At 36.5% G+C, this 24847-nt stretch overlaps 1 protein-coding gene across 1 annotated transcript in view; it reads right to left on the reverse strand.

Moving 5' to 3' along the window:
• LOC126817092 (zinc finger protein basonuclin-2) overlaps positions 1 to 24847 on the reverse strand; it is a 50164-nt gene that overhangs the window by 12843 nt on the left and 12474 nt on the right. The window contains exon 3 of the mRNA XM_050543892.2: positions 2299 to 2537. Coding sequence (XP_050399849.2) covers positions 2299 to 2537 — 239 coding nt within the window. The remainder of the gene's footprint in view (positions 1 to 2298; positions 2538 to 24847) is intronic.

The raw sequence follows: 24847 nt of genomic DNA on the forward strand, positions 1-24847 counted from the left end.
ACAAGGGGACTACCATAATACGGTAACATCGGAGGAATTCTAATTTCACCTTTAAAGTTTATGTTAAACATACGTATATCTGTCTTGTTTCCTATATACCTGCGAAATTAAACAAATTTTTTTTTTCTCAGGTATTTTAGATTTCTAGTTTTGTACGAAAGAAAAATAGGTTGCCAGGCAACAAAACATACACCCCACAGCAGCTAAATCTGCCTATTGCAGGTCTTTTTTTAGGCCTGAAATGTTATCTAAATTATTAATTAGACATTAATTAACTTATCCAGACCATAATCAACTCTAGATGGCATCGCTAGCCTGCGATTTTTATTGGATTACGTTATGATTTGCTGTTCGACTTCCGTTCATAATTAAATGGATAATCAAGACTATGTTTTTTATCCTACCGACTTTAGTAATGATGATCAAGGCTAGCTCCAATATTCAATCGCTAAAATCTCGGTTCATAGTGGAACAATTTGACTTAAATTTTCAGCAAATTGCGTTTACATTATCTATTTTTTACCTATTACAGTGAGAACTGCCAACTCTTTATCTAATCTCCAATAGTGTATATTTAAATAATTCATGTTCTTGACTTTCTTTCTATTTTCGTTTACATAAAACAGATTTTGAACAGTCAGTGCATACATATGCTAATAACATTAATTTCAAGCTTTTTTCAAAAAATTAAAAAAATCTTCTTTAAGGTGAATTATAATTGATGATAATTTTTTGTCAAATGTCTCGAAGCGTAGAAAGGTAATGAAATGAAGAGAGATGAAAGAGTAACATGGCGGGGAGTTGAATGGGGAGCAAGGTGGCTTAATGAAGCGGTCATTTAAACTTGGATTCCAGAAGTAATATTGTTGTCTCCTGCCTTTAAAAAAAAAGCAGGAGACTATTAAATTTGTTCCATCCGTATGTCTGTCTGCCGGACACAATACCTTTGTTTCTAATTGAGGTAGAAGTTTCAGTCTTTGTGATTAACTTGACTGAGTTCGATGATGAGAATTTTCTGCTTACGCTAACCAAAGATAAGCAAATTGATTTGTCGATTCTTTGGAACATAACTTTTAGAAACCCAAAGTATAGATTTGTAACATCAACCTCTCAAATAAGTTCGGTGATGTGCATTTTCTGATTTGATTAAGCAAAGTGATAAGCAATTTGATTGCTCGACACTTTATAAAAAGATAGAAATTGGGTTTTACGTCCACTCGACATAAACTAGGTCATTTCAGGAATAACATATGGTTCAATTTTATTTCAATAATTCGTTTGTGTGTAAGGGTCTTTAGCAGTGGGAGGAAACCAGAGGACTCGAAGAAAACCCACGAGTTTGAACAGTTGACTCTACTCCATGTCATGTACAACTGGGTAATCTAAACTATGCCAATTGACTCAATGACAGACCTTATGATCCAACACGCACACGCTAACCATTCGGCCACCAAACCTCCCATGATTTATGAATGTCATCCATTTATATAAGAATTAAGGAGGGGGCGGTGGTGGGGGGGGGGGGGGACATCAGCTTCACCATCGGTTTGATTATCTTTTTTAAGTACAACAATAAATTCAGTAGTTCTTTAAACTTGTTCTTATGCATCCATATTGTCACGATGCCACAAATATCAACGAACATCAACTTTTAAACTAATTAAAATTCTTAAATGAGGGAAACATTCCTGATGTATCTCATATTAATAACACTTGTTACTACTTCTATACAGCTTGAAAAAAAACTTGTGTCTTGCTGTTTTATGATTATATGGTATGCATAACTTGTAATATACTGACATGCCAGGAATTTGATAACATGGACACCACCATAACATATAAAATGTTGATATGCCAGGAATGTGATAATATGGACAAAACCATAACTAATAATATGCTGACATGGCAGAAATTTGATAATATGGACACCACCATAAAATATATTGGCAGAAATTTGATATGGACACCACCATTAGCTTATAATGGCAGGAATTTGATAATATGGACAAAACCATAACATATAATATGCTGACATGGCACGAATTTGATAATATGGACACCACCATAACATATAATATGCTGACATGGCAGGAATGTTATAATATGGACACCACCATAACATATAATATGCTGACATGGCAGGAATGTGATAATATGAACACCACCATAACATATAATATGCTGTCATGGCAGGAATGTGATAATATGGACACCACCATAACATATAATATGCTGACATGTTAAACCCCATTTCAATTCAGTTCATTTCTGGAAATAGAAAAAGTTTATCGAACTAACCTGTAAAATATAACCTCGTGCGTAGTCCTCGTATTTCCATCCAAACCCGTGGAGAACTTGTAAAACTTCATCATGTTGTAGGACACTAAATAAACGATCGAGAAGGATCTTTAGACGAACGGGGGTAGCGTGTGATCCATAGAGCATCAGACTAGCGATGTCAAATACTATATTAGGTTGTACAACTTCTACTTGCATACCTAGGTTAAATACGTGGTTAAAGCCAAGTTTGTCCAGAGCTGAAAAAAACCAAAAAAAACAATGTTAAACAGCAGGAAGCATACTCTGCATGATCATAATTAGTGAAATCGTTAGGGGATTTGTAAGCGAAGTTAGAAAACACAGACTAAATCTACAGCATGAAGTTTGACAAAGAGTTTTGTATTGATTCTAGAAGCAGATTTTGTGGTAAGTCCATGGTGGTATGTGGTGAGGTATGCTTATTATTTCTAGAACATCTGGTGTCATTTCTCATTCTAAGGATTAGCTACATGTAGAATTGTTCAAATAAGTCAAAATAAATTCCTCACTGCAATCGTGTTTTTTATTTTTTGAATGAAGCCTGTACCGTTACAGGCCCAGAATGGTACAGTGCAGTGGACGTTTACGACTGGCCCCACGGATCCATTCACTTGATTAGATATTTGTTGTTTATTTCTTGCAATGTCTGTGTAGATTGTCTTATCCGCAGGTTTGTCTTTTTGGTTTTGTTTTGTCTGTAGTGCTGTCCCCCTGCACATACTACTATAAATATTGATAGGTGTTGTACAAAAAGCAGGGTATGCTTACACTTTTTATAACACCTGATACCACTTTCAAATTTGAGGAGTTCACATAGTTAACATTTTTGTTGTATTTTTGTATAAATAATATAGCCCCGGCATCCTGCATAGAACATCTGATACAATTTTTAATTTGTTTTTTGAGTTCCCACACACATTTAACCGAACAGAAATCAGGCATTAAAACAACATGGAGGGTGCTCCCTTACAACATGCAAAAACTTTTTATCTTATATTTTTTCAGCTGGTTGACGTGACAACGCTTATAAAATAAAGTGATGAAAATCTGTATTTATCTAAAGCATCCATCCACCTACAGGTATATCTGATTAGAGACAAGCTCAACATACACAAATTTCACCAGGTATTTTTTTTTAATTTTTTTTTTTTTTTTTTTTAATTTTATTTTTGTTGGGGTTTTTTTTTTTTACCAGGTAGTTTTTTAATATTAATATTATTATATTTTTTATATTTTGTTTGTTTGTTTAATATTAAATTTTTGTTTAAAATAGGTACAAATCGAATATTGGAAACTTTTTTCTTGATAACAAATTTTAGTATCCACCATACTATTATAGGCTAACATATAACACACAAGTACATTCATTATCCGATGTCCTAGAGGGGATCACGAGGCTAAGTGGGTAAGACGCTGGCTCGCTAGCTTGGAGGTCGGGTGTTCGATCCCTACATTGGCCGAGAAAGTTCATCCAGATTTTCTGGTGTGGTTCCCCCTTGTCAGTGATGCAGGACGGAGTGTCTAACAAGGACAGCTGTCTAGTCCTTCCGATGATAAGAAAAATCGAGGTCCCGTATATACATATAAGAGTAGGTGATAGTGCCGTTACCCGGGCAAAATTTCCCTCATAGCACACTGTAATGCGTATGCCCGTCTTCATTAGCCCAGTATAGGAGCAGAACAGTAGGACCCCATTTCATTTCATTTCCGATGTCCTAGAATGTGCAAGGATGACTTATAAATAAAGGAGGGGTGGGGGGAATCTAACTGATGCTCTTAGATCATAAGGTCTGTCATTGAGTTAAGAGGAATGGTTATGATTCCTAGCTTGTACATGATTAATTTATTTCAGAATATGGAATCATTTTTCACAAATTACAAAATGTGTTTTGAGATCGTCTGGAAAGAGTAAGTAGGACTAAAAAATAATTTTTTCAAAATATAAAAATATGTACTGATTTATTTGTAATTATGGAATCATTTAATTCACTAAATCTATCTTTCGTTTTTAGTAAAAAAAAGTCTGCTTAATTTACAATTTTAAATGGATGACAAATTTCCTGGTACCATTAATTCCTAATATACTTTGACCTCTGAGCAGCAGGGGTCATAGTGTATGTTCAGAGTCATCATTGCCTTTGAAGGAGTGGAATGAAATTTGAGCTGAGTCCATTTTGACCTGTGGAGGTGGTGAAATGTTTCTTGTGAAGAATTGATGATATCAAGACATAAATTTGACAGTCCATGTGTTCACATCAAACACCCGACAGTAGTAAAACTACAAACTAATTTAACACACAGGCGTACAAACACAGAACACGTGATGCACACACACACACACATACAACACATGCGTGCGTCTGTCTTCAACAGTTAGAAAGGTGGACATCATTCATGATGATTTAGGGTCATGATTTACAGTAACTTAGACAGACTCAGAAACTTTGGCTTCCTTCCAATGACAAAGAGATTTCTTCTTCTTCTTCTTAATTACTAAAGCATATTTAGGGGACAACTCCCCTCCAAACTCGTCCTCAATTTATTTTTTACTTAAAAATATATTATGAGAGATCCTAGCTAGCGATGATACCGAGAGGTGATTATGGTCTGGATAAGTTAATTAATGTCTAATTAATAATTTAGAAAACCTTTCAGGCCTAAAGAAAGACCTGCAATAGGCAGATTTAGCTCTTGCATAATGTATGTTTAAATAACCAATGCTCAAGTCAAACCTGTTTATTTATTTGTTCAACTGGGTCTTTTAATAAACAGCCATTTGTGTCTCATGGATCATGTTTAATATTACAAAAATTAATTCAGGCACCAAAACCTGTGCCCCTCCCCCCTTCCCCAAATCAAACATATCTTGTATATCTATGTGTGTACCTTTAATGTATGTCATATTGAAATTGTAGCCAGGAGGTAGAGAATGACATTTATGTTTTAACATCTGGCAAAAACATACAGAAAGAAGAAAAACAAGCCAACAGTGAGGCTGATGTCCCCCGCCGAAATAGGAAAATAATTAGAGGACACATATAAATTTATCACAAATTATCTTTTAAAAAGTATTGAACAATCGTAGGAGAGTTATTGTTTTCCAAAGTCTCGACCAATCAAATTGCGTATCGCTCTGCTTACCCTGAGCAGAAAATGCTCATTATCAAACTTAGTCAAGGTATTACTGTAATGAAACTATACACCAAGTTTCATCAATCTCACTTAATTAGAACTAAAGTTATCGTGTCCCAAAGCATCAACCAATCAAATTGCTTATCTCTGCTTACCCTAAGCGGAAAATGCTCATCTTCGAACTCCATCAAGGCATTGACCTAATCAACACATACACCAAGTTTGAACATTCTAGCTCAATTAGGAAGAGAGTTATCGTGCCCCAAAGTATCAACCAATCAAATTGCTTATCTCTGCTTACCCTAAGCGGAAAATGCTCATCTTCGAACTCCATCAAGGCATTGACCTAATAAACACATACACCAAGTTTGAACATTCTAGCTCAATTAAAAGTTATCGTGTCCCAAAGCATCAACCAATCAAATTGCTTATCTCTGCTTACCCTAAGCGGAAAATGCTCATCTTCGAACTCCATCAAGGCATTGACCTAATCAACACATACACCAAGTTTGAACATTCTAGCCCAATTAGGAAGAGAGTTATCGTGTCCCAAAGCATCAACCAATCAAATTGCTTATCTCTGCTTACCCTAAGCGGAAAATGCTCATCTTCGAACTCCATCAAGGCATTGACCTAATAAACACATACACCAAGTTTGAACATTCTAGCTCAATTAGGAAGAGAGTTATTGTGTCCCAAAAAGTGTGACGGACAGACAGACGGACGGACAAGATTCGATGAATTGAACGATTCCCATCAATTTAAAATACTCATGATGAATAAAAATATAGAAATATTACTATGTCTAGGAGCTTTTGTATATGAATCATTTTTGTCATTGTAAGTTTGTATCTCTGTGTACCTGTATGTATGTATGTTTGTTTCACGTATAGTTAATTATACATATATGTACATAACCTTATAAGTTTTTTTTTATGCATTAAAGCTTCTTTTTCTTCTACTGGGGGGTTGGACGGCCGAATGGTTAGCACGTGCGTGCTGGATGAGAAGGTTTGTCATTGGGTCAACTGACGTGGTTTCTATTCCCCGGTTGTACATGACAAGGAGTGGGGCGACACCTACGCGCAAGCGAATTATTGAAATAAAATTGAATAATGTGTTAGTCCCGAAATGACCTAGCTTGTGTCGTGTGAACCTTAAATCCCTTCTTCTATATATTGTTTTTTTGTCTCTTATCACATACATTCAGTCTATATAATTCATATAACCTTGTATGTTGTTTGTTTATGCAATCTATTATGATTATACAATATATTTAAGACGTACTTCTTACATTCCAAGATATTGTCATTATACTATTTATTCAAGTCGTATTTCACGGATATTCAGATTAAAATTTACAGACCTATCTATACCATATAGTCGTATTTCCTGGAGATATTCTGATTAAAATTCACATTAAATTTCAAGAATGTTTTTATGGCTGAGAATTATTTACAACCCATCAGATCTGAATGTATGGCGTTTGATGTTTGTAAAATGATGTCTCCATATGAACCGATCCTCATGATATCATCATGATCAAACTTCATCATCTTACATAATCACGATTATATCATCACATAGAAACCAGACTCTGATCAGACGGATGATAAGATCTTATCCATAACTTTCTTCTTGATGGACAAATTAATGTTTACACAAATCGGATTATTGGGCAAATCCAAAGCAGTGCTGCTCATGAAATTGGGGCCCATGATGATGTGCCTCAGCAGAGTTCATAAAATGAAATGGGGTTGAATGTCCTAGTATTCAGCACAAGTAGGATCGCCTGTCCAACCTCGAGGGTTTTCTGGGAGTCCTCTGGTTTCCTCCCATTGCTAAAAAATTATTGAAATAAAATTGAACCATATGTTAGTCTCAAAATGACCTAGTTAGTGTCAAGTGGACATTAAACCCTATCTCTCTCTCTCTCTCTCTTGACCATATGTTAGTCCCAAAATGACCTAGTTAGTGTCAAAGTGGATGTCCTGAATCCAGGACAGTGCCTTGTTGAGAATCAGGTGCCCTTATGAAAGCCAGAAACATCCATTTAGCTCCAATTAAATTCTCAATCCTAGTTTTCTGAAAGTAATATATTTAATTGAAAACCTTATTTATACTTTCTTTTTCTACAAATCTTGTCACCCCAGTCAAAAACATGTGTTGTATCATAAAATCTGTCAAAGTGAGTAAAACAAATTTTATGGCCACAGGGCCCTGGGTAAATATGACAGACAAAGAAACCTAATTTCACAGACAAAGAATTGATATGCACAAGAATGTCGGTGCCAACAACAGCTGGTATTACAGCACCTATATTCTATTACACCAGTCTTTGATTCTGCTGGCGGCAAAACACAATATATGAAATATTATATGGATATTTACAATACCAGCATTCCATCCATGATGTTAGTAAGAGAGAGAGAGAGAGAGAGAGAGAGGTTCAACATTTTCAGATTAATTCAGGACTAACATACATTCATTCCATCAGAGAGAGAGAGAGAGTACTTTCATTTCAGTTGCTTGGCACAGGAATCTACAGAAGTGGGAGGGAACCAAAGTACCATAAGATTAGGACTGGCGATCCTACTCCTTGTTATGTATAAACCTGGGATCAAACCCATGACTTGCATAGATATCTGACCTTTTGATCTACATGTTAGTCACATCACTAGTCAAATTAATACATTAAAACAACCCAATTCAACACTTCAATCAAAAAAACATTAGTCTTTTATCCCTCACCACTGAAATTCTAAATTTTAAAAATGTTTTCTACCCTTTTAGTTAGTCTATAGCGCATTACTTAGTTGAATTATTGTCTGTGCCAATTCCCAAATTCAATATTTGGTAAAGACTGTTTGCTCTTTTTAGGGAACTTAAGGAGAATGTTCAACTCCCTTCCTCTAGAACCCTAACTCTACATTTCACAGACAGTAACAGATACAAGATTCCTATTCGAAACCTCGTCAAGGACCTGAATCCATCAAACTCTGGTATGTACAATCGTGGCTTCTGTCGTTAATTATGGCCGTTTGTTTAAGAAGGTAAATTGCAGTTATTTAATTTACCAGATATTGATGGGTGCATGTGTTTGGTTGTTTGATGGAGACTACAGCCATAAACAATCAGTCCAGTCTGGTAGAAAAGGGACAATGATGGTGCCTCTCTCAACACAGATGGTACCCATACAAATACCGGATGCTGATTGGTCTGATTATGGTGATCAGTCATGGTATCAAGTAGCAACAACTCTGTCTCAATGCCAAAGATATCTGAGAAGAAGAAGTGAGGGGGAGCAAGGAATAGAACAAGCAATGGGGGGGAGCAGGGGATACTGGTATTCAACCAATAATCATTTGGCCAAGAGAAACTTTTGTGAACAAGTCAATACCAAAGAAAACAATTAAATTGGTTCTACGATAATTTATTTTACTAATGGATGTGCAATTTGATTTGTTATTACACCTAAAGGCGTATTATTTCAGCTTATTCCCCCATTTTATACCAACTGCATCGTGCAAGGGCTTGGGGGGGCCTGGAGTCCAAAAACGGTAATAGACTACAAACAATTTCTCAAATAAATTTGAATTAAGAATGAAACATGCTTAACATCGCCCCATCTCAACTCTGAGACTAACGAAGTAATATTCTCAGGAATGATTTTATGGGACCACAGAAATTTTAAATGTCAACTCATACAAACAGGGGAGGGGGGGGGGATGTCCGAATGGTTAGAATGTGTGCGGTGTATCATACGATCTGTCATTGAGTCAACTGGCGGGGTTTCGATTCCCTGGTTGTACGTGAAAAGGAGTAGAGTCACCTGTCCAACCTCGTGGGTTTCTCCGGGTCCTCCGGTTTCCTCCCACTGCTAAAGACCCCTACGCACAAGCGAATTATTGTAATAAAATTAAACCTTGTGTTAGTCCCAAAATGACCTAGTTTGTGTCAAGTGGACGTTAAACCCCATTTCTCTCTCTCTCATACAAACAGAACAAGCATGGTTTCTAAGAAATGTGGACACTTTAAAAATAAAGAAACAAAAGTCCACGATCTCCTTTCAGTCTGAGAAATGAAATGTTCTGCTCTGAACTGGGCTAATGAAGACGAGCATACGCCTAACAGTGTGCTGTGAGGGAAATTTTGCCCGGACAGCGGCACTACGGCCTACTCTTATATCGAATGCCAACCTTCAAGGGATCTTTTACGTGCACATCAATGTGTATATGGGGCCTCGGTTTTTCATCCCATCCGAACGACTAGACAGCTGTCCTTAATCAGGCCCTCCGTCAAGCATCACTGACAAGGGAGAACCACGCCGGAAAATCTGAATGAACATTCTAGGCCAATGCAGGGATCGAACACCCGACCTCCAGGCTAGTGACCCAGCGTCTTACGAACTTAGCCACCATGATCCCCTTCCTGTCTGAGACAAATGTATACATTTTATTTAATATCTTTTAATCCTGAATCTATAATTAAATGTTGGCCATAACACGAATATAAATGTTGGCCATATCACGAATATAAATGAATAAAGTTTGTCTAAAAGAAAAGTTTGTTCTTCACAGAAAGCGATATGAATCTATGTTACACCCACTTCAAGAAATAGCGTTTTTAAGACAAATTATATTCTATCATGTTTTTGCTTTTTTGATTTGAAGAAATGAAGTCTCAAATGACTTTTCATTTATTACGAGAAAACGAAAAAGTCAGAAATAATAAAATCTTTCCAATTACCTCAATAGATTTACACACAGACATATACAGACTATCTTTGTATCAAGAACCGACTTTCAATGAACCGAACGATTCCCAACAATTCCAAATACGGATATAGAATTAAAATGTAGAAATATTTAAATGTAGAAATATCAAAATATTGAAATGTAGAAATATTTATTAAAATATAAAAATATCAAAATGTTGGAATATTTATTAAAATATCAAAATGTAGGAATATTTATTAAAATATCAAAATGTAGAAATATTTATTAAAATATCAAAATGTAGGAATATTTATTAAAATGTAGAAATATCAAGTGTAGGAATATTTATTAAAATGTAGGAATATTAAAATGTAGAAATATCAAAATGTAGGAATATTTATTAAAATGTAGGAATATTAAAATGTAGAAATATTTAAATGTAGAAATATCAAAATGTAGGAATATTTATTAAAATGTAGGAATATTTATTAAAATGTAGGAATATTTATTAAAATGTAGAAATATTAAAATGTAGAAATATTTATTACATGAAGAAATTTTAAAATGTAGAAATATTAAAATGTTTAGGAACTTTTGTATATCAACCATTTATGGTATTGAAAAATATATATTTTATGTTCCTGTAATTATGTTGTACTGTTTTATTATTCAAGAATGTACATAACCTTGTATGGTTTATCATGCAATAAAGTTTTCTTATTGAGAGAGAGAGAGAGAGAGAGAGAAAGAGAGATGGATGACCTATTTAACCCATGATTTCATTCAGATGTGCCATCCTCCAGAACTGTTTATCAAAATTTAAAACTGAAGTATGTGTTATATATCTCAGATATAAGTAAAAGACATTTCTTTATCGCAAAGAGCATTAGCGTCTTGCAAATCTCCTGATTTCAATGGTGCCATTTCAAAAGACTTCTTATCAAAACCTAAAACTGAAAATCAATTATATTTCATGTAAAAAGATTTGGAGGTATATATTTGTCCTTTTTGCCCCCTGTTCTAGAGTATGGCGTTTATCTTTCCTTCCACCCTGATTATGCATCAGTGCCAAAAGAATGATAACAGCTGATAAGTCGGCCTGCGAGAAAAGATTGAGTTTCACTTCTGTTACTATGGTTGACATTTGGGATGGTAGAATTCTAATGTTTGACTTTACCTTGGGAGTCCTTTTACCATAGACAAGACAAAATCTACCTCAAATCGAAAATATCGCGTTACAAGACAGGTGCTGACCCCTAGTGTTGTAGTAAATGTCAGAGATATGACTGGCTTTGACTACACTAGATAAATCTGTGACATTCTCTTTTAACGTCATTATTATTTCGTCATTTTGCCAAAAATATTTCGAAATCTCTTGAACATGGGACCAACTAAACGAAAATCGCAGCTTGCCAAATTCTTTCCGTCTTTCTGCTTAAAAAAATCTGACAAGATGCACATGTGTGCGTGTGCCGTTTTTCTATCTACACACACAAAGTCTAAACATTCACAAATGACATGCATTCAGCATGTTACATGTTGCCACACTAAATAAAATATCTTTAAACAAGGATTTACGAAGAGGATTTTTGATAATATCTATCTCGAGGTGGTGTATGTCACGCTCAATGATAGTTTGCCTCGTAAAATGATTCCTATCGCGTTTTGCATGAGAGCAAGAAAACAAACATCAATTATAACAAACAATACACTTATAATTTACCTGAGTTTCAGATAAACTAATTAATATACCTGGTTATCGTAGAACTCATCATAAAAACAAAGGTGTAAATTATTATCAGGTTCAGGTGATGAAGTCAAGTAAGACAGTCATAAAATGAAATGAATTGGGGTTTAACGTCCTACTTTTCTGGCAAAAAAAGTGTCTAGTCCTTTAGATGGGACAAAAAACTGAGGTCCTGTTTTTCCGCTGGTGGTAGGAATTTGATGAACAGAAGATGGAAATGGGTTTTTAACGTCCTACTTTTCTGCACCAACTGGGCTAATGAAGAATGGCAAACATCATACAGTGTGCTGTGAGGGAAATTTTTCTAACACCCCGTTTGACGTCAATTTTTATTATGAATTAATAAGATTATTAGGACCCCCCGCCCTTCTCCCTCTCCCTTATCTGCCCCTTTTATTCTTTACTGTTTAAAATTCTTGAATTAAGACATTTCTTCTTTGGTGACTTTTACTGAAAATCCTGAATAAAATTTTGTTATTTCTAGGTAACAGAGGTAGAAGTTTTGTGTAAAATAGATTATGTAAGATTTAGAAGTTATGGAAGAAACAGACTACAGATAATGTGACAGTGAAGATGGTCTATAACACGAATATGATTGGCTACGACCAGCTATCTCTAACTAACGTAACAGGATATCTTCTAGGTAGGAGAAAATTGCCAAGATATAAAAAAAAGCAGGCCATCTTTTAAAAGTGAACTCTGCTACACCTGTCTGCCACATAGAATAAAATTTATTTCCTCATGAGCTGCAAACACTTTACAAAAAGTTGGGAGAAAGAAGCGACAACATGCCGAACAAGCTAAGAAAAGAAATCAGAATATTTCCAGTTGATAGATCGACACAAATAATTGTAGCTGATGCCAATTTTAAATGACTATTTAATTTGTAAACAAAAGAGCTGCTATATATACTGGTGAAATAAAAAATAAATGCAAGTTTTAAATTTCACAGAGGAATAAAAAAATAAGACATTCTCGATAGTTGGGTGATTGTTGTAGTGACTGTTTTATCGTACATTGAGGAAAGATAGTAGAGTATGGAAGAAAGCTTCATTCACAAGATGAAATGAAATAAAATGAGGTTTAACGTCCTACTGTTCTGCTCCTATACTGGGTTAATGAAGACAGGCATACGTCATACAGTGTGCTATGAGGGAAATTTTGCCTAGACAGCGCCACTACGACCTACTTTTATGTCGATATTCAACTGCCAAGGGATCTTTTACATACACACCGATTTGGTTTTCCATCCCATCCGAATAACTAGACAGCTGTCCTTTGCCAGGCCTTCTGTCCTGCACCACTGACATGGGGGAACCACGCCGGAAAATCCTGATGAACTTTCTCGACCAAGGTAGGGGTCGAATACGGGGCCGCCAAGTTATGCATTGATGTCCTCTGCACCAAGACATTAAACAATCCCTTGCCAAAAATAATCTGAACACACCATAGCCTTATGTCTGGTCTACAAATTTATATTTTAATTTCAGGTACCCCACTAATTGCCTGCTTTCAAAAGTTTATCAACATTTGGTTTAAAGTTATTTTTTTTAAGTAAAAATAAATTTGATGGCTGTGTAGTTGTAGCTATTAATAGATGAGTAGCAAGGTAACTCAATATGTCATCTTAGCAAAAAAAACAGCTGCCTTGTGCCATTTATCAACATACACTCAAATTACCTCCAGTCCTACATCCTGAAGAGTGAGTGTTGGGCTGTACCTTTGGCAGATTCCTCACACTAGTCAACCAAATGACGAACTTTCATCAAGACTAATGGCAGGTTTTTCTCACCAGAATACCATAAACCTGACAGCTAATTTCCATCATGACATACAAATGTCAAAATACGACCAAAATATATTATAAATAACTGTGTTTACAGCAAACAAATAGATAAGGCAAACACAGTGAAATAAAACCTAATTGCGAGGCAAAATGTGAGGATGGCTAAAGAAAGCCCAAGAGGCTCAGTGATTGGGTGCTGTCTTATTATCCAGGTTTCAATCTCAGCGTCGGTCGAGAAAGTTCCTCAAGTTTTTCTAGAAATTCTTTCCCTTGTCAAAGGTGTAGGAACAGAGTCTATTCGTTCAGATGGGATGAAAAAATGCGACTCAATGTACATGTTGTCGTGCTTGTAAAATACTTTCAGCATAGGCAAAAAAAGTTGTGCTGAAAAGTAGGACATTAAACTCCATTTCATTTCATTTCTTGCAGGACGGAGGGCCTGACAAGGACAGCTGTCTAATCGTTGGGACGGGACAAAAAAACAAAGTCCCATGTCCACATTGGCGTGCACGTAAAAGATCCTTTGACAGTTGGATTCGATATAAGAGTAGGCCGTAGTGCCACTCTCCAGGTAAAATTTCCCTCATAACACACTGCATGGTGTATGCCCGTCTTCATTAGCTACGTTCAGAGCAGAAGAGTAAGACGTTAAACTCCATTTCATTTCATTTCATTTCTGGCATAATCTCTTGGTCTTGAGATAATAAACAAACTTAGGGCCGCCCCAGTCCAATTAACTATCTCTGGGACACAACGTAAAAATCCTACACTCATTTTTTAAAAAAAACTTTCATAATAAAATTCAAACTTAAGACTTTTGTCTCACTGGAAGTGAAAAAGTATTTTCTGATTCATATTGACATAAGTCAACAAATTCTCTGGAGAGAGAGAGAGAGAGAGAGAGAGAGAGAGAGAGAGAGGTGGGGTTTAACATCCACTGGACACAAACTAGGTCATTTCGGGACTAACACATGGTTCAATTTTATTTTAATAATTCGCTTAAGCATACGAGTCTTCAGCAATGGGCGGAAACCGGAGAACCCAGAGAAAACCCATGAAGTTGGACAGGCGACTCTATTCCTTGTCACGTACAACCAGGGAATCGAAATCATGTCAGTTGACTCAATGACAGACCTTATGATACAGCAGGCACGTGCTAACCATTCAGCCATCTAAACCCCCTGCAAATTCTGAAGAAGACGGCCGAGTGTGCATATTCAACTGTCCATGTTGAATGACCCGGCTGCTAGCATTCCAACTCATCTGAAAACCATCATTAAAGCGTTTATATAAACAACGGTATATAGGGACCAGACACATAAAAGGGAAGTGAAAAAAGTCGAATTTCCCTGATGAGGTGACGGTGTGCTCTCTGATCTTCAGGTTATTCTATCCTTTTCTAAACATTCATATTCCTGGCGAAAAATAACACCCAATCTTTGGCTCAAAGGTCACTGGCTATTTAACCTTGGTCAAGTCTGGTATTTATGGCACCAAATCTCAACAACTAGTCCTAGCAGAACAATAAACCCTCCCTTGATCGACTTTCACAAAAACATATCCTATATTATATTCAGGTAAAGATCGTATATTTAATAATAATCTATTAGCCGTAAAATCCTGTTTATCGTAGGCCTAAGTTATTTTTTTTATTTTTTAAGAAATTATTTTACAATTTAATGACAAATAATTTTTTATAAAACAGACAATGACTTGAAGTCATTTCAAAACAAAATTTCTTGTCATTTGAGTTAGATTTTCACGAACATCTAATTCATTTGATATTTTGATGTAAATATTGTTTTTTTTTTTTTCATTAAGTGCAAAATATTACAAACAATTTCTCGGTATTGTGAATACAATTTACTCTAGTATAATTAATGATTGCTGGTCAAATGGTCAAATTTAAATTAATTGAGAAACAAAATGACCAATAAATTTCCTCAGTTTAAATTTGACATGTCCAGTTGGTCAAATTTATCACTGAAACAAGATGGCTGCCGGAGCAGACGGGCATGGCTTGAACTAGGACTTGAAACTTAAGCAAACATTCCTGTGATGTTTTTAGTGGCTTGCCCAAATTAGGAATGACAGCTCTCAAAGATGGAAGGTATAGAGAGGATGATGAAGCCACATGTTTTTAGAAGTTAGTCGATCCATCTGGTCTATCGGTTTGTGTCTGCCAGCAGGGTACAATTGACAAGATACACACAGCACGGCAGGCACGCTCGCACATTCTCAGGCACATCCATATCATGTGCGTGGTGAATTAACCTGGTAGAGAAAGAGAGATGAGGTGAGGTGATAAGCCTTTACAGTTTCTCGTTTTATAGGACATTACTTTAAAGATATATTTACACTTCTTGATTAAAGATATATATACACTCCCTGTTTAAAACAAATATTATAATTAAATTATTTGAGAGAGAGAGAGAGAGAGAGAGAGAGAGAGAGATTTTTTATTTCAATTTCTTGGCACAGGAGAGAGAAAGAGAGATGGGGTTTAACGTCCACTCGACACAAACTAGGTCATTTTGGGACTAACATATGGTTCAATTTTATTTCAATAATTTGCTTGTGCTTAAGTGTCTTTAGCAGAAAGAGGAAACCTGAGGACCCGGAGAAAACCCACGAGGTTGGACAGGTGACCCTACTCCTTGTCACGTACAACCGGGGAATCAAAACCATGCTAGTTGACTCAACGACAGACCTTATGATGCAGAGCGCACATGCTAACCATTCGGCTATCCAACCCTGCCAAAGAAGGAAGGAAAACAATCTTAACTTAAAACAACTTCGTCACTTGGAAACAAAATTGTCATGGCAATCATAATGATATTTTATTTCAATAACTAATCTACTTCTTGCCTCCATTTTATTACCCAAAAATACTTCAAATTCAGAGTTAAGTTTAATTGAATTCAGTGTTCAGAGTCTTTGGAAAAGATCCAGAGGAGAAGTGAAAGCATGGGACCAACCTTGGGACCAACCTTGCACCCTCATGTTTCCTTTTTTTCGTAACTACAATATGTTATTTACTTTACATTATAGAGTGCACCCTCTCGGTACCTAATTTCTGATGGCCGAAAGGTGGTGGTGGTGGTATTTCATTATAAAAAATATTAATGAATGTAATTTTAAATATCATTTTATAATTTTCAATTTCTGATTTTTTGCACCACAAAGGAAAGAATAATTTTTCTAATAGGTTCTTGTGAGCATGATCCCTTGCCCCCTTCTGCTCCGTGAGCCTGCACCTTATAATATTCATACATATTGTCTTCCATGTCCTTAGACCCGGTATGTTTGACTAATATTTTGACCAGTACTTGAAGATTATCCAGATAAAAATCATTTCTTAACGAAGATATTAATTTCACCTGGGATCGTTAAAGGTGTGTTAACCTGTTTAAAAGCTTTCAGTCAGACACGTTATCTTATCCTATATCTACAGACGGTTGATAAATACTTGACTTTCTTTAATTCGACATAGATCATACACATCGAGAGGTCAGACACGCAGCAAATATTTCATATTGAGGTTACCTGCGCAGACTATACAGGTAAAGAAGAAGATGAAACTTTATTGCATAAAAAAACTTACATGGTAATGTACATGTAGGAAATGAAATAAAATGGGGTTTAACATCATACTGTTCTGCTCCTACGGTGCTAATGAAGACGGGCATACGCCATACAGTGTGCTATGAAAGAAATTTTGCACAGGCAGCGACACTACTCTCATATCGAATTTTTTATGGGATCTTTTATGTGCATGCCAATGTATACACGGTGCCTTGGTTTTTCGTTCCATCCGAACAACTAGACAACTGTCCTTGTCAGGCGTGCATATATGCATAAAAATATACATAAAACAAACAAAACTTATATACATACGTAATTATAGATACTAAACTTACAAAGACATCAACGAATTGTATACAAAAGCTCCTAAACATTTTAAAATGTCTACATTTTTTTTTTCATCATCAGTATTTTAAATTGTTGGAAATCATTCAATTCATCAAAGATTGGTTCATGGAATTAACTTAATCTAAACAGTTCCTATAAACCTGCAATGATTTTTCAACGCCTGCTTTCTTCAAATTTCCTTGAAAGAGAGACTGCTTATTTAATAAATTTGTTTAAATTGGAGAAAAGAAATGAAATGAAACTTAATGTTTAACTTATCTACATCAACCTACCTAACGAAGACGGTCATACACCAAGCAGTGTGCTATGAAGTTTTGTGTCCAGATAGTAGCATTCGTGCCTACTTCTTGTCAAATTCCAACTACCAAATGTTTTGGGGTTTTTTTTTGTGGACGCCAATTTCTTCACGGGACCTCGAATTCAACTAAGAATCTAGATTAAGAGTTGTTTTTAAACAATAAGAGGGAGAGAGAGAGAGAGGGAGAAAGAGAGAGGGAGAGAGAGAGAAAGAGAGAGAAATGGTTGTATGTGACATGAGTAGGGTCGCCTGTCCACCCTCGTTGGTTTTCTCCGGGTCCTTCAGTTTCCTCTCAATGCTAAAGACCCCATAGGTGCAAGCGAATTATTGAAATAAAATTGAACCATGTCTTAGTCCCGAAATGACCTAGTTTGTGTCTAGTGGACGTTAAACCCCATTACTCTCTCTCTCTCTCTCTCTCTCTCTCTCTCACTACTACTTGTCACTACTTGATTTCCATGACGATAAAAAGACCTAATTGTTGACATTAACAGAAATGTTTCGGGAATAAAACTCATGTTGGAATAAATTTCGTCCCTTGGGTTTCCGTGAAACGTGAACAATCTCTCCACAAATAGCGTTCTACAAGAACAGAAGTCATAATTGATTAGACTCTAATTTGCGTAATAAACCATTCCGCGGACTAAATCACCTGTGCACACGATGTGCCATTTTTTGTCGACATTTCGATGAGGACAAGTCTCTGTAACGTGCCGTGTGGCGGATTGTCAAATAATTAAATTAGTTGGAGCCACCATGGGTTTAGCAGACGGCCACCGATATGACATTGTAATTATACAGGGTAGGTTACTCTGGGACAATTTAATTATGATATTATAGCTGGCATGTGCTGAAGCATAAATAAGCATTTATAGCCAAGTCTGTCAATTTCCTACATTTTTTCATGAAATGATTGTCTGTCCTGCTGTTACCAGCCATATTTTGTCCCGAGTCACATTCCAACGTGACGGAGCTCATTGTGGAGAATTTAACTCCGTGCCTGAAGTATATTATACTTTTTCGCACCAAAGCAAATCAAATATATGATGAAAATGTATCTCTAGGGATGCTTTCATAGAAAAATAGACAGAGCACTGACTTGAAGAATGCCACATTTAGGGAGATGAAAGATAGACTCTCATCTCTCAATAAAAAAATATGTCACTTTCTCACAATAACAGTGGCTTGTTCAGGAATTTGAGCAGGGGAGGATCCGGGTCGGAGACAACTTCAAGTTTGGCACGAGGTTTGGGGGTCACCTGAGAATCTGATAAATTCATAAGCTCTGAAACTCTGGCCCCGAGTTTACAAAGCATTCTCAGACTTAAGTTAAAAATTTTCTCAAAATTGTTTGCCTAATTTTAAGTAAAATATAGCCCTTTATGAAACTTATGTTGTTATAATGTATCAAATACATCAATAAGAAACCATGTGCAAAGTTTTGTGTTTCTAGATCAAAGATATTTCTCATAAACAGTGATTGAAATGAAGTTGGATGGCCAGGTGGTCTAATGCATGCACTTTATATTATAAGGTCTGTCAATGAGTCAAATGATGTGGTTTCCATCTCAGGCTTGTTTGCGACAAGAAGTTGAGTCACCTGTCATGGATCTCAATCTCAGGCCTGTATTTGACTTTCAATTGAAATGGATAAAAAGCCTTGACCCCTTGCATCCTCGGGATTATAACTGAACCACGCTGAATTTAAAATGTTTTAAGATAAATTATCGAATTCAATTCCATCTCTGAACCATAACAATAAAAGCCGAAAGGTCAAATAGCTTGAATTGTTTCACCATATAAAATAACTGTTTTACAAGACAAACGAAAAAAAAAACCCTCATATCTATCGTGTATTCATTGCTCACTGAACAAAGCGGTTGTGGAGTTTTTATAATTATGAAATGTGAATACATGAAGCAGGGTTTTGAATGAATTATACAGCTGTTTTATGTGTTTATTTTTGAAGCTGTGTTACAGATTATTATTTCTAGAGGTACAGCTATTTATAACGTAAAAACTCAGCGAACATGAAATCTAATCGTTGTAACAAATTGTTCCATTGATAAATTTTCCAGGAGATATTGTATTGTGAACAGAGGCCGTCTGTCATTAAAAGTAACTTCCTTAGGAAAAAAATTTGGGTTCTTCGGAAGCGATGAATATTAGCTTATTTGAGAACTAGTTAGTCAAGGTCAAACTGGTAGTCTCTTGATAGCTTGGTTTTAATGCCACTGCCTTGGCGAAATGTGTCATATTAGTTAAAGTGAAATGAAATGAAAATGAAATGAAATGGGGTTTAACGTCCTACTGTTCTGCTCCTATACTGGGCTAATGAAGACGGGCATACGCCATGCAGTGTGCTATGAGGGAAATTTTGCCCGGGCAGCAGCACTATCGCCTACTCTTATATGGAATTCCAACTGCCAGGGGATCTTTTACGTTCATTCCAATATATACACGGGACCTTGGTTTTTCGTATCATACGAAGGACTAGACAGCTGTACTTGTCAGGCCCTCCGTTCTGCACCACTGACAAGGGGAAACCACAACGGAAAATCTGGACGATCTTTCTCGGCCAATGCAGGGATCGAACACACAAACCTCCAGGCTAGCGAGCCAGCGTCTTAACCACCTAGCCACCGTGGCTCCCTATTAGTTAAAGAGACATAAAACCTCATTCTTTTCGCATTAGTTACAAAGACGAGCATAACAGCCTCCAACCAGTCAAATTAAAAAGTCCTGAGGTGACAAAAGAGCCTTTGGGATTTTCTTTCTCAAGCTTGGTTCTAACTTATTTGACCAATAGCCTGTGTGTCTAGTTCTTCAGATGGGATAAAAAAAAATCAGATTGAGTGCATTTAAAAGAACTCTTGATAACTGGCTATGAAGACTGGGCAGAAATATTGGTGTCCACTGTCCAGGCCAAATCCTCCCTTCTTCACATAGAAATGACAATTACCATATTAAGCGAAATATAGTGTTGACAAGACAATAAACCATACTCCATTAATCCAGTGAACAATTTCAACAAAATCAAAATGAAGAAAGTAGCATGTCAACACGGCACAAGTCATAACAAAAATTCACATAATTTATCAAGTCAATTAAAACTGGATATTATCGACTATCATATTCTAGATCAACAGGTCCCTATATAATGAAACCTAGTCTAGTCGAAATGACTACTTGTGTGACAAGAGCAAAACAAATTTATTGATTTCAGCGTGGGTTTTATTTCCTGGTGAAAAAAAATGAGACAGATTACAAATGGAGGACGACAGATTCTGATGAAACCAAAAACATTAATCTGTAAGAAGCTATAAGTAGGGCCAGATTTACGCCTCACACCAAATTGATAGAAACAAGGACATACGCTGGCACGCTGCACGATAAATTAATTTTGGTGGGCTCCCAGATGCCCGTGGACCCTGGACAAATCTTTTACTATTGGTAAATCTGACTCTGACTATATACCATCGACTATATGCCATCCACTCGGTGATACGTAACTCAAGAGTTCCTTATCTGATTATAACAGCGCTAGTGTATTGTTTGTTGTGTCCTTGTTTTGTTGTTCAGTTATCCTATATTTACTCTAAAAATCTCATTGTACCATCCGTCACTTCTTTATGGTTTGTTCTGTCCTTGTTTTCTGATACAGTTGTCCTGTATTGTACTTACAATTGGAAAATATATCTAATTGTACCATCAAAATTGTATTGTTTGTTCTGGGCGGGGGGTGGGTGGGGCCAATGGTTAAAGGAGCTAAGTCTCTAACCCTTGAGGTGGGGTTGGGTGGCCAAATGGTTAGCACGTGCACACTATATTGTAATGTCTGTTATAGAGTCAACTGGCGTGATTTCAATTCCCTGGTTGTAAGTGACAAGGAGTAGGGTCGCCTGTCCAATATCGTGGGTTTTCTCAGGTTTTGCGGTTTCTTCCCACTGCTAAAGATCCCTACGCGCAACCGAATTAATGAAATAAAATTGAACCAATGTTAGGCCAAAATGACCTGGTTTGTGTCGAGTGGATGTTAAATCCCCATTTCTCTCTCTCTCTTTAAACGCAACAATGGCTGGACAAAAACATCTATTAAAAGGTTATCGACGAGTGCAAACCAATTTAACGTTTGGTTTATTTCTAAAAAAAACTCTTCGTTAATAAAACTCAAAATAGTTGAGATCATTAAATGAAAAACACTCGAAAGCTGAATTTATAAACAGACGACATTTTGGTTGATTACCCAGGCGGTTTATTGATATTTACTTTAATGGTCCTGTCCTTTATACGTAATATTTACTGCGGTAATATTTACTGCGGTAATATAACTTCCCATCATAATTGTCACCAGCCAATCACCGTAATTATCAGGACATTCACAATGATTGGCATCGGTAGTTTGTGCTGGATGTATTCAGTCGTTCGATTGGTCATATCCAGTTATGCTGTCATCTAATTAAGGGGGTATTCACCGTTAATAATGGAGTTAGATAGAATAGATCCGTCGACAAACCCCTTGATGCCAAGAATTATTTCATACAGAGAAAATAACTCAATTGGCCTTGTCGTAAACGCTATCATTTCCAACGACAATCAGTGAAGCAGGCTATCAATACGGTATTTACCATTCCGTTAGGCCCCCGTCTAATGAGATACGATCAAACTTGATCACATCTATCGAGGGAAACATTTATCAACGCCGGATCAATATTAATAGCGACATGCGAATATTTCAAATTGTTTTTGTTTAAAATACGATGGACAGCATTTGACTCCTGCTTCCAGGAAGTTTTTAGATTTGACATCATATTCGAAGATTAGGAGTTGTCGTTCGAGCAGAAACTATTCAGCAATTTGTTTCTGATTTTATCGGAACTTCATTATTACGATGGACAGCATTTGACTCCTGGTTCCAGGAAGTTTTTAAATTTGACATATTGGAAGAGAATGAGTCGTAGTACGAGCAGAAACTATTCAGCAGTTTGTTTTTGATTTTATTGTAACTTTATTATTTTCGTGTTAAAATAGATTTTGCGTTGTACAATTTATACATGCTTATTATCAATGTCTGTCGAATATTGGGGGGTGGGGGGATGGTGTAATGTGTGAGCTTTAGATCATAAGGTCTGTCATTGTGGCAAGTGTCACGATTTCAATCGCAGGGCTGTGTGTGATGTGAAGGTCACCCACCTAACTTCATGGATTTCTCCTCTCACTTTTCCCAAGAGAATTATTGAAATAAAAATATTAGTTCAAAAATGACCTGGCTTGTGTTGTGTGGACATTAAACCTCATTTCTCTCTCCTCCACCTCACTCTCTCTAACACCAACATTTCCTTCCCTTCCCTCCCTCCTTCTCTCTCTCTCTCCAACCAATATTCCCTTTCTATCCACTCCCTTCTCTCTTTCTCCAATATTCCCTTCCCTCCCACTCCCTTCACTCTCTCACTCTCAAACATTCCCTTCCCTTCCTTCTCTCCCCTCTCTCTCTCTCTCCAACATTCCCTTCCCTCTCCCCATCTCTCTATGCACCCCCTCACTCTATTCACCCCTGCTCCCCCTCACTGTATGCATCCCCTCTCTCTATGCATCCCTCTCCCCCTCTCTCTAGTCTATGCACCATCTTGCACCACCTCTCTCTGCACCCCTCCCCCCTCACTCTATTTACCCCCTCTCCCCCTCACTCCATGCACCATCTTGCACCACCTCTTTCTATGCAACCCTCTCCCCCTCTCTCTAGTCTATGCACCATCTTGCACCACCTCTTTCTATGCAACCCCTCTCCCCCTCACTCTATGCACCCCCTCTCTATCCCTCTAATTGAATTACTATTTACTAGTTGCTACTTGTTCCTACTGTTCACTGTCCTGGAAGAAGATTATCTTAACCAACTAATATACTCTAACTGCATCAAGAATTAATAAGCTTTTGATATGATTTAATCAATGTGTATTAAGTCCAGTCTCTCATCCCAGGGGATATAATCCAATTTGGTCAACTGGCAATAAAACTATGTTATCGTGTTAATTTGCATTTGATCTCCAGGAATGAAATACAACAACAGGACAACTTGTAATTTATTATTCATATTTCATCTGGGGTTGGTTAAAATATAATGAGAAACCCCTTTAAACTTTGTCTACAACAATGTGACCTTGGTTAAGAGAGAGAGCAATGGGGTTTAATGTCCGCTAGACACACACTATGTCATTTTGGGACTGACATAGGGTTCAGTTTTATTTCAATAATTCGCTTGTCAGGGGTTGGTTTCGGACTAAAATTAGATTTTTTGAACTACAAGATATAGTGGATAGCTATCTGTAGCAGGTGGTATCAGGTGTTACAGAGTGACGGGGTATTTCGTGAACCCAATGCAAATCATGTGGTTTTGGGACTAACATATGGTATTTTTTATTTCAATAACATGTGACTCAATGACAGTCCTTATGATCAAAAGTGCAGATGCTTGTTAGACCACTCACCCACCACCTTTTGCCCACCAACTTTTATGGGATTGCCACAAAATTATATTTATGTTACAAAAATTAGATTCATCTTACAAAAATTAGATTCATCTTACAAAATTATATTTATGTTACAAAATTATATTTATGTTACAAAATTATATTTATGTTATAAAATTATATTCATCTTACAAATTTAAATTTATGTTACAGAATTAGACTTCTGTTACAAAATCAGATTTATGGGTAGTGGGAGTTAATTTAGTTATTAGTTTGTCTGTCAAAAAAAATGGAATTTGACGTATTAAAAGAGCAAGACTGACCCACCCACTAAAAATGCTCCTACTAAGACTACTCCCATTTGGTCTAGGGGCAAAGTAAATAAGGGGGGTCAAAAAACTGAACCGCACCACACCATAAACCATTACACAGCCATCTGACTCTACA

This window comes from Patella vulgata, chromosome 4 (assembly GCF_932274485.2).
Source record: "Patella vulgata chromosome 4, xgPatVulg1.2, whole genome shotgun sequence".
NCBI lineage: Eukaryota > Metazoa > Mollusca > Gastropoda > Patellidae > Patella > Patella vulgata.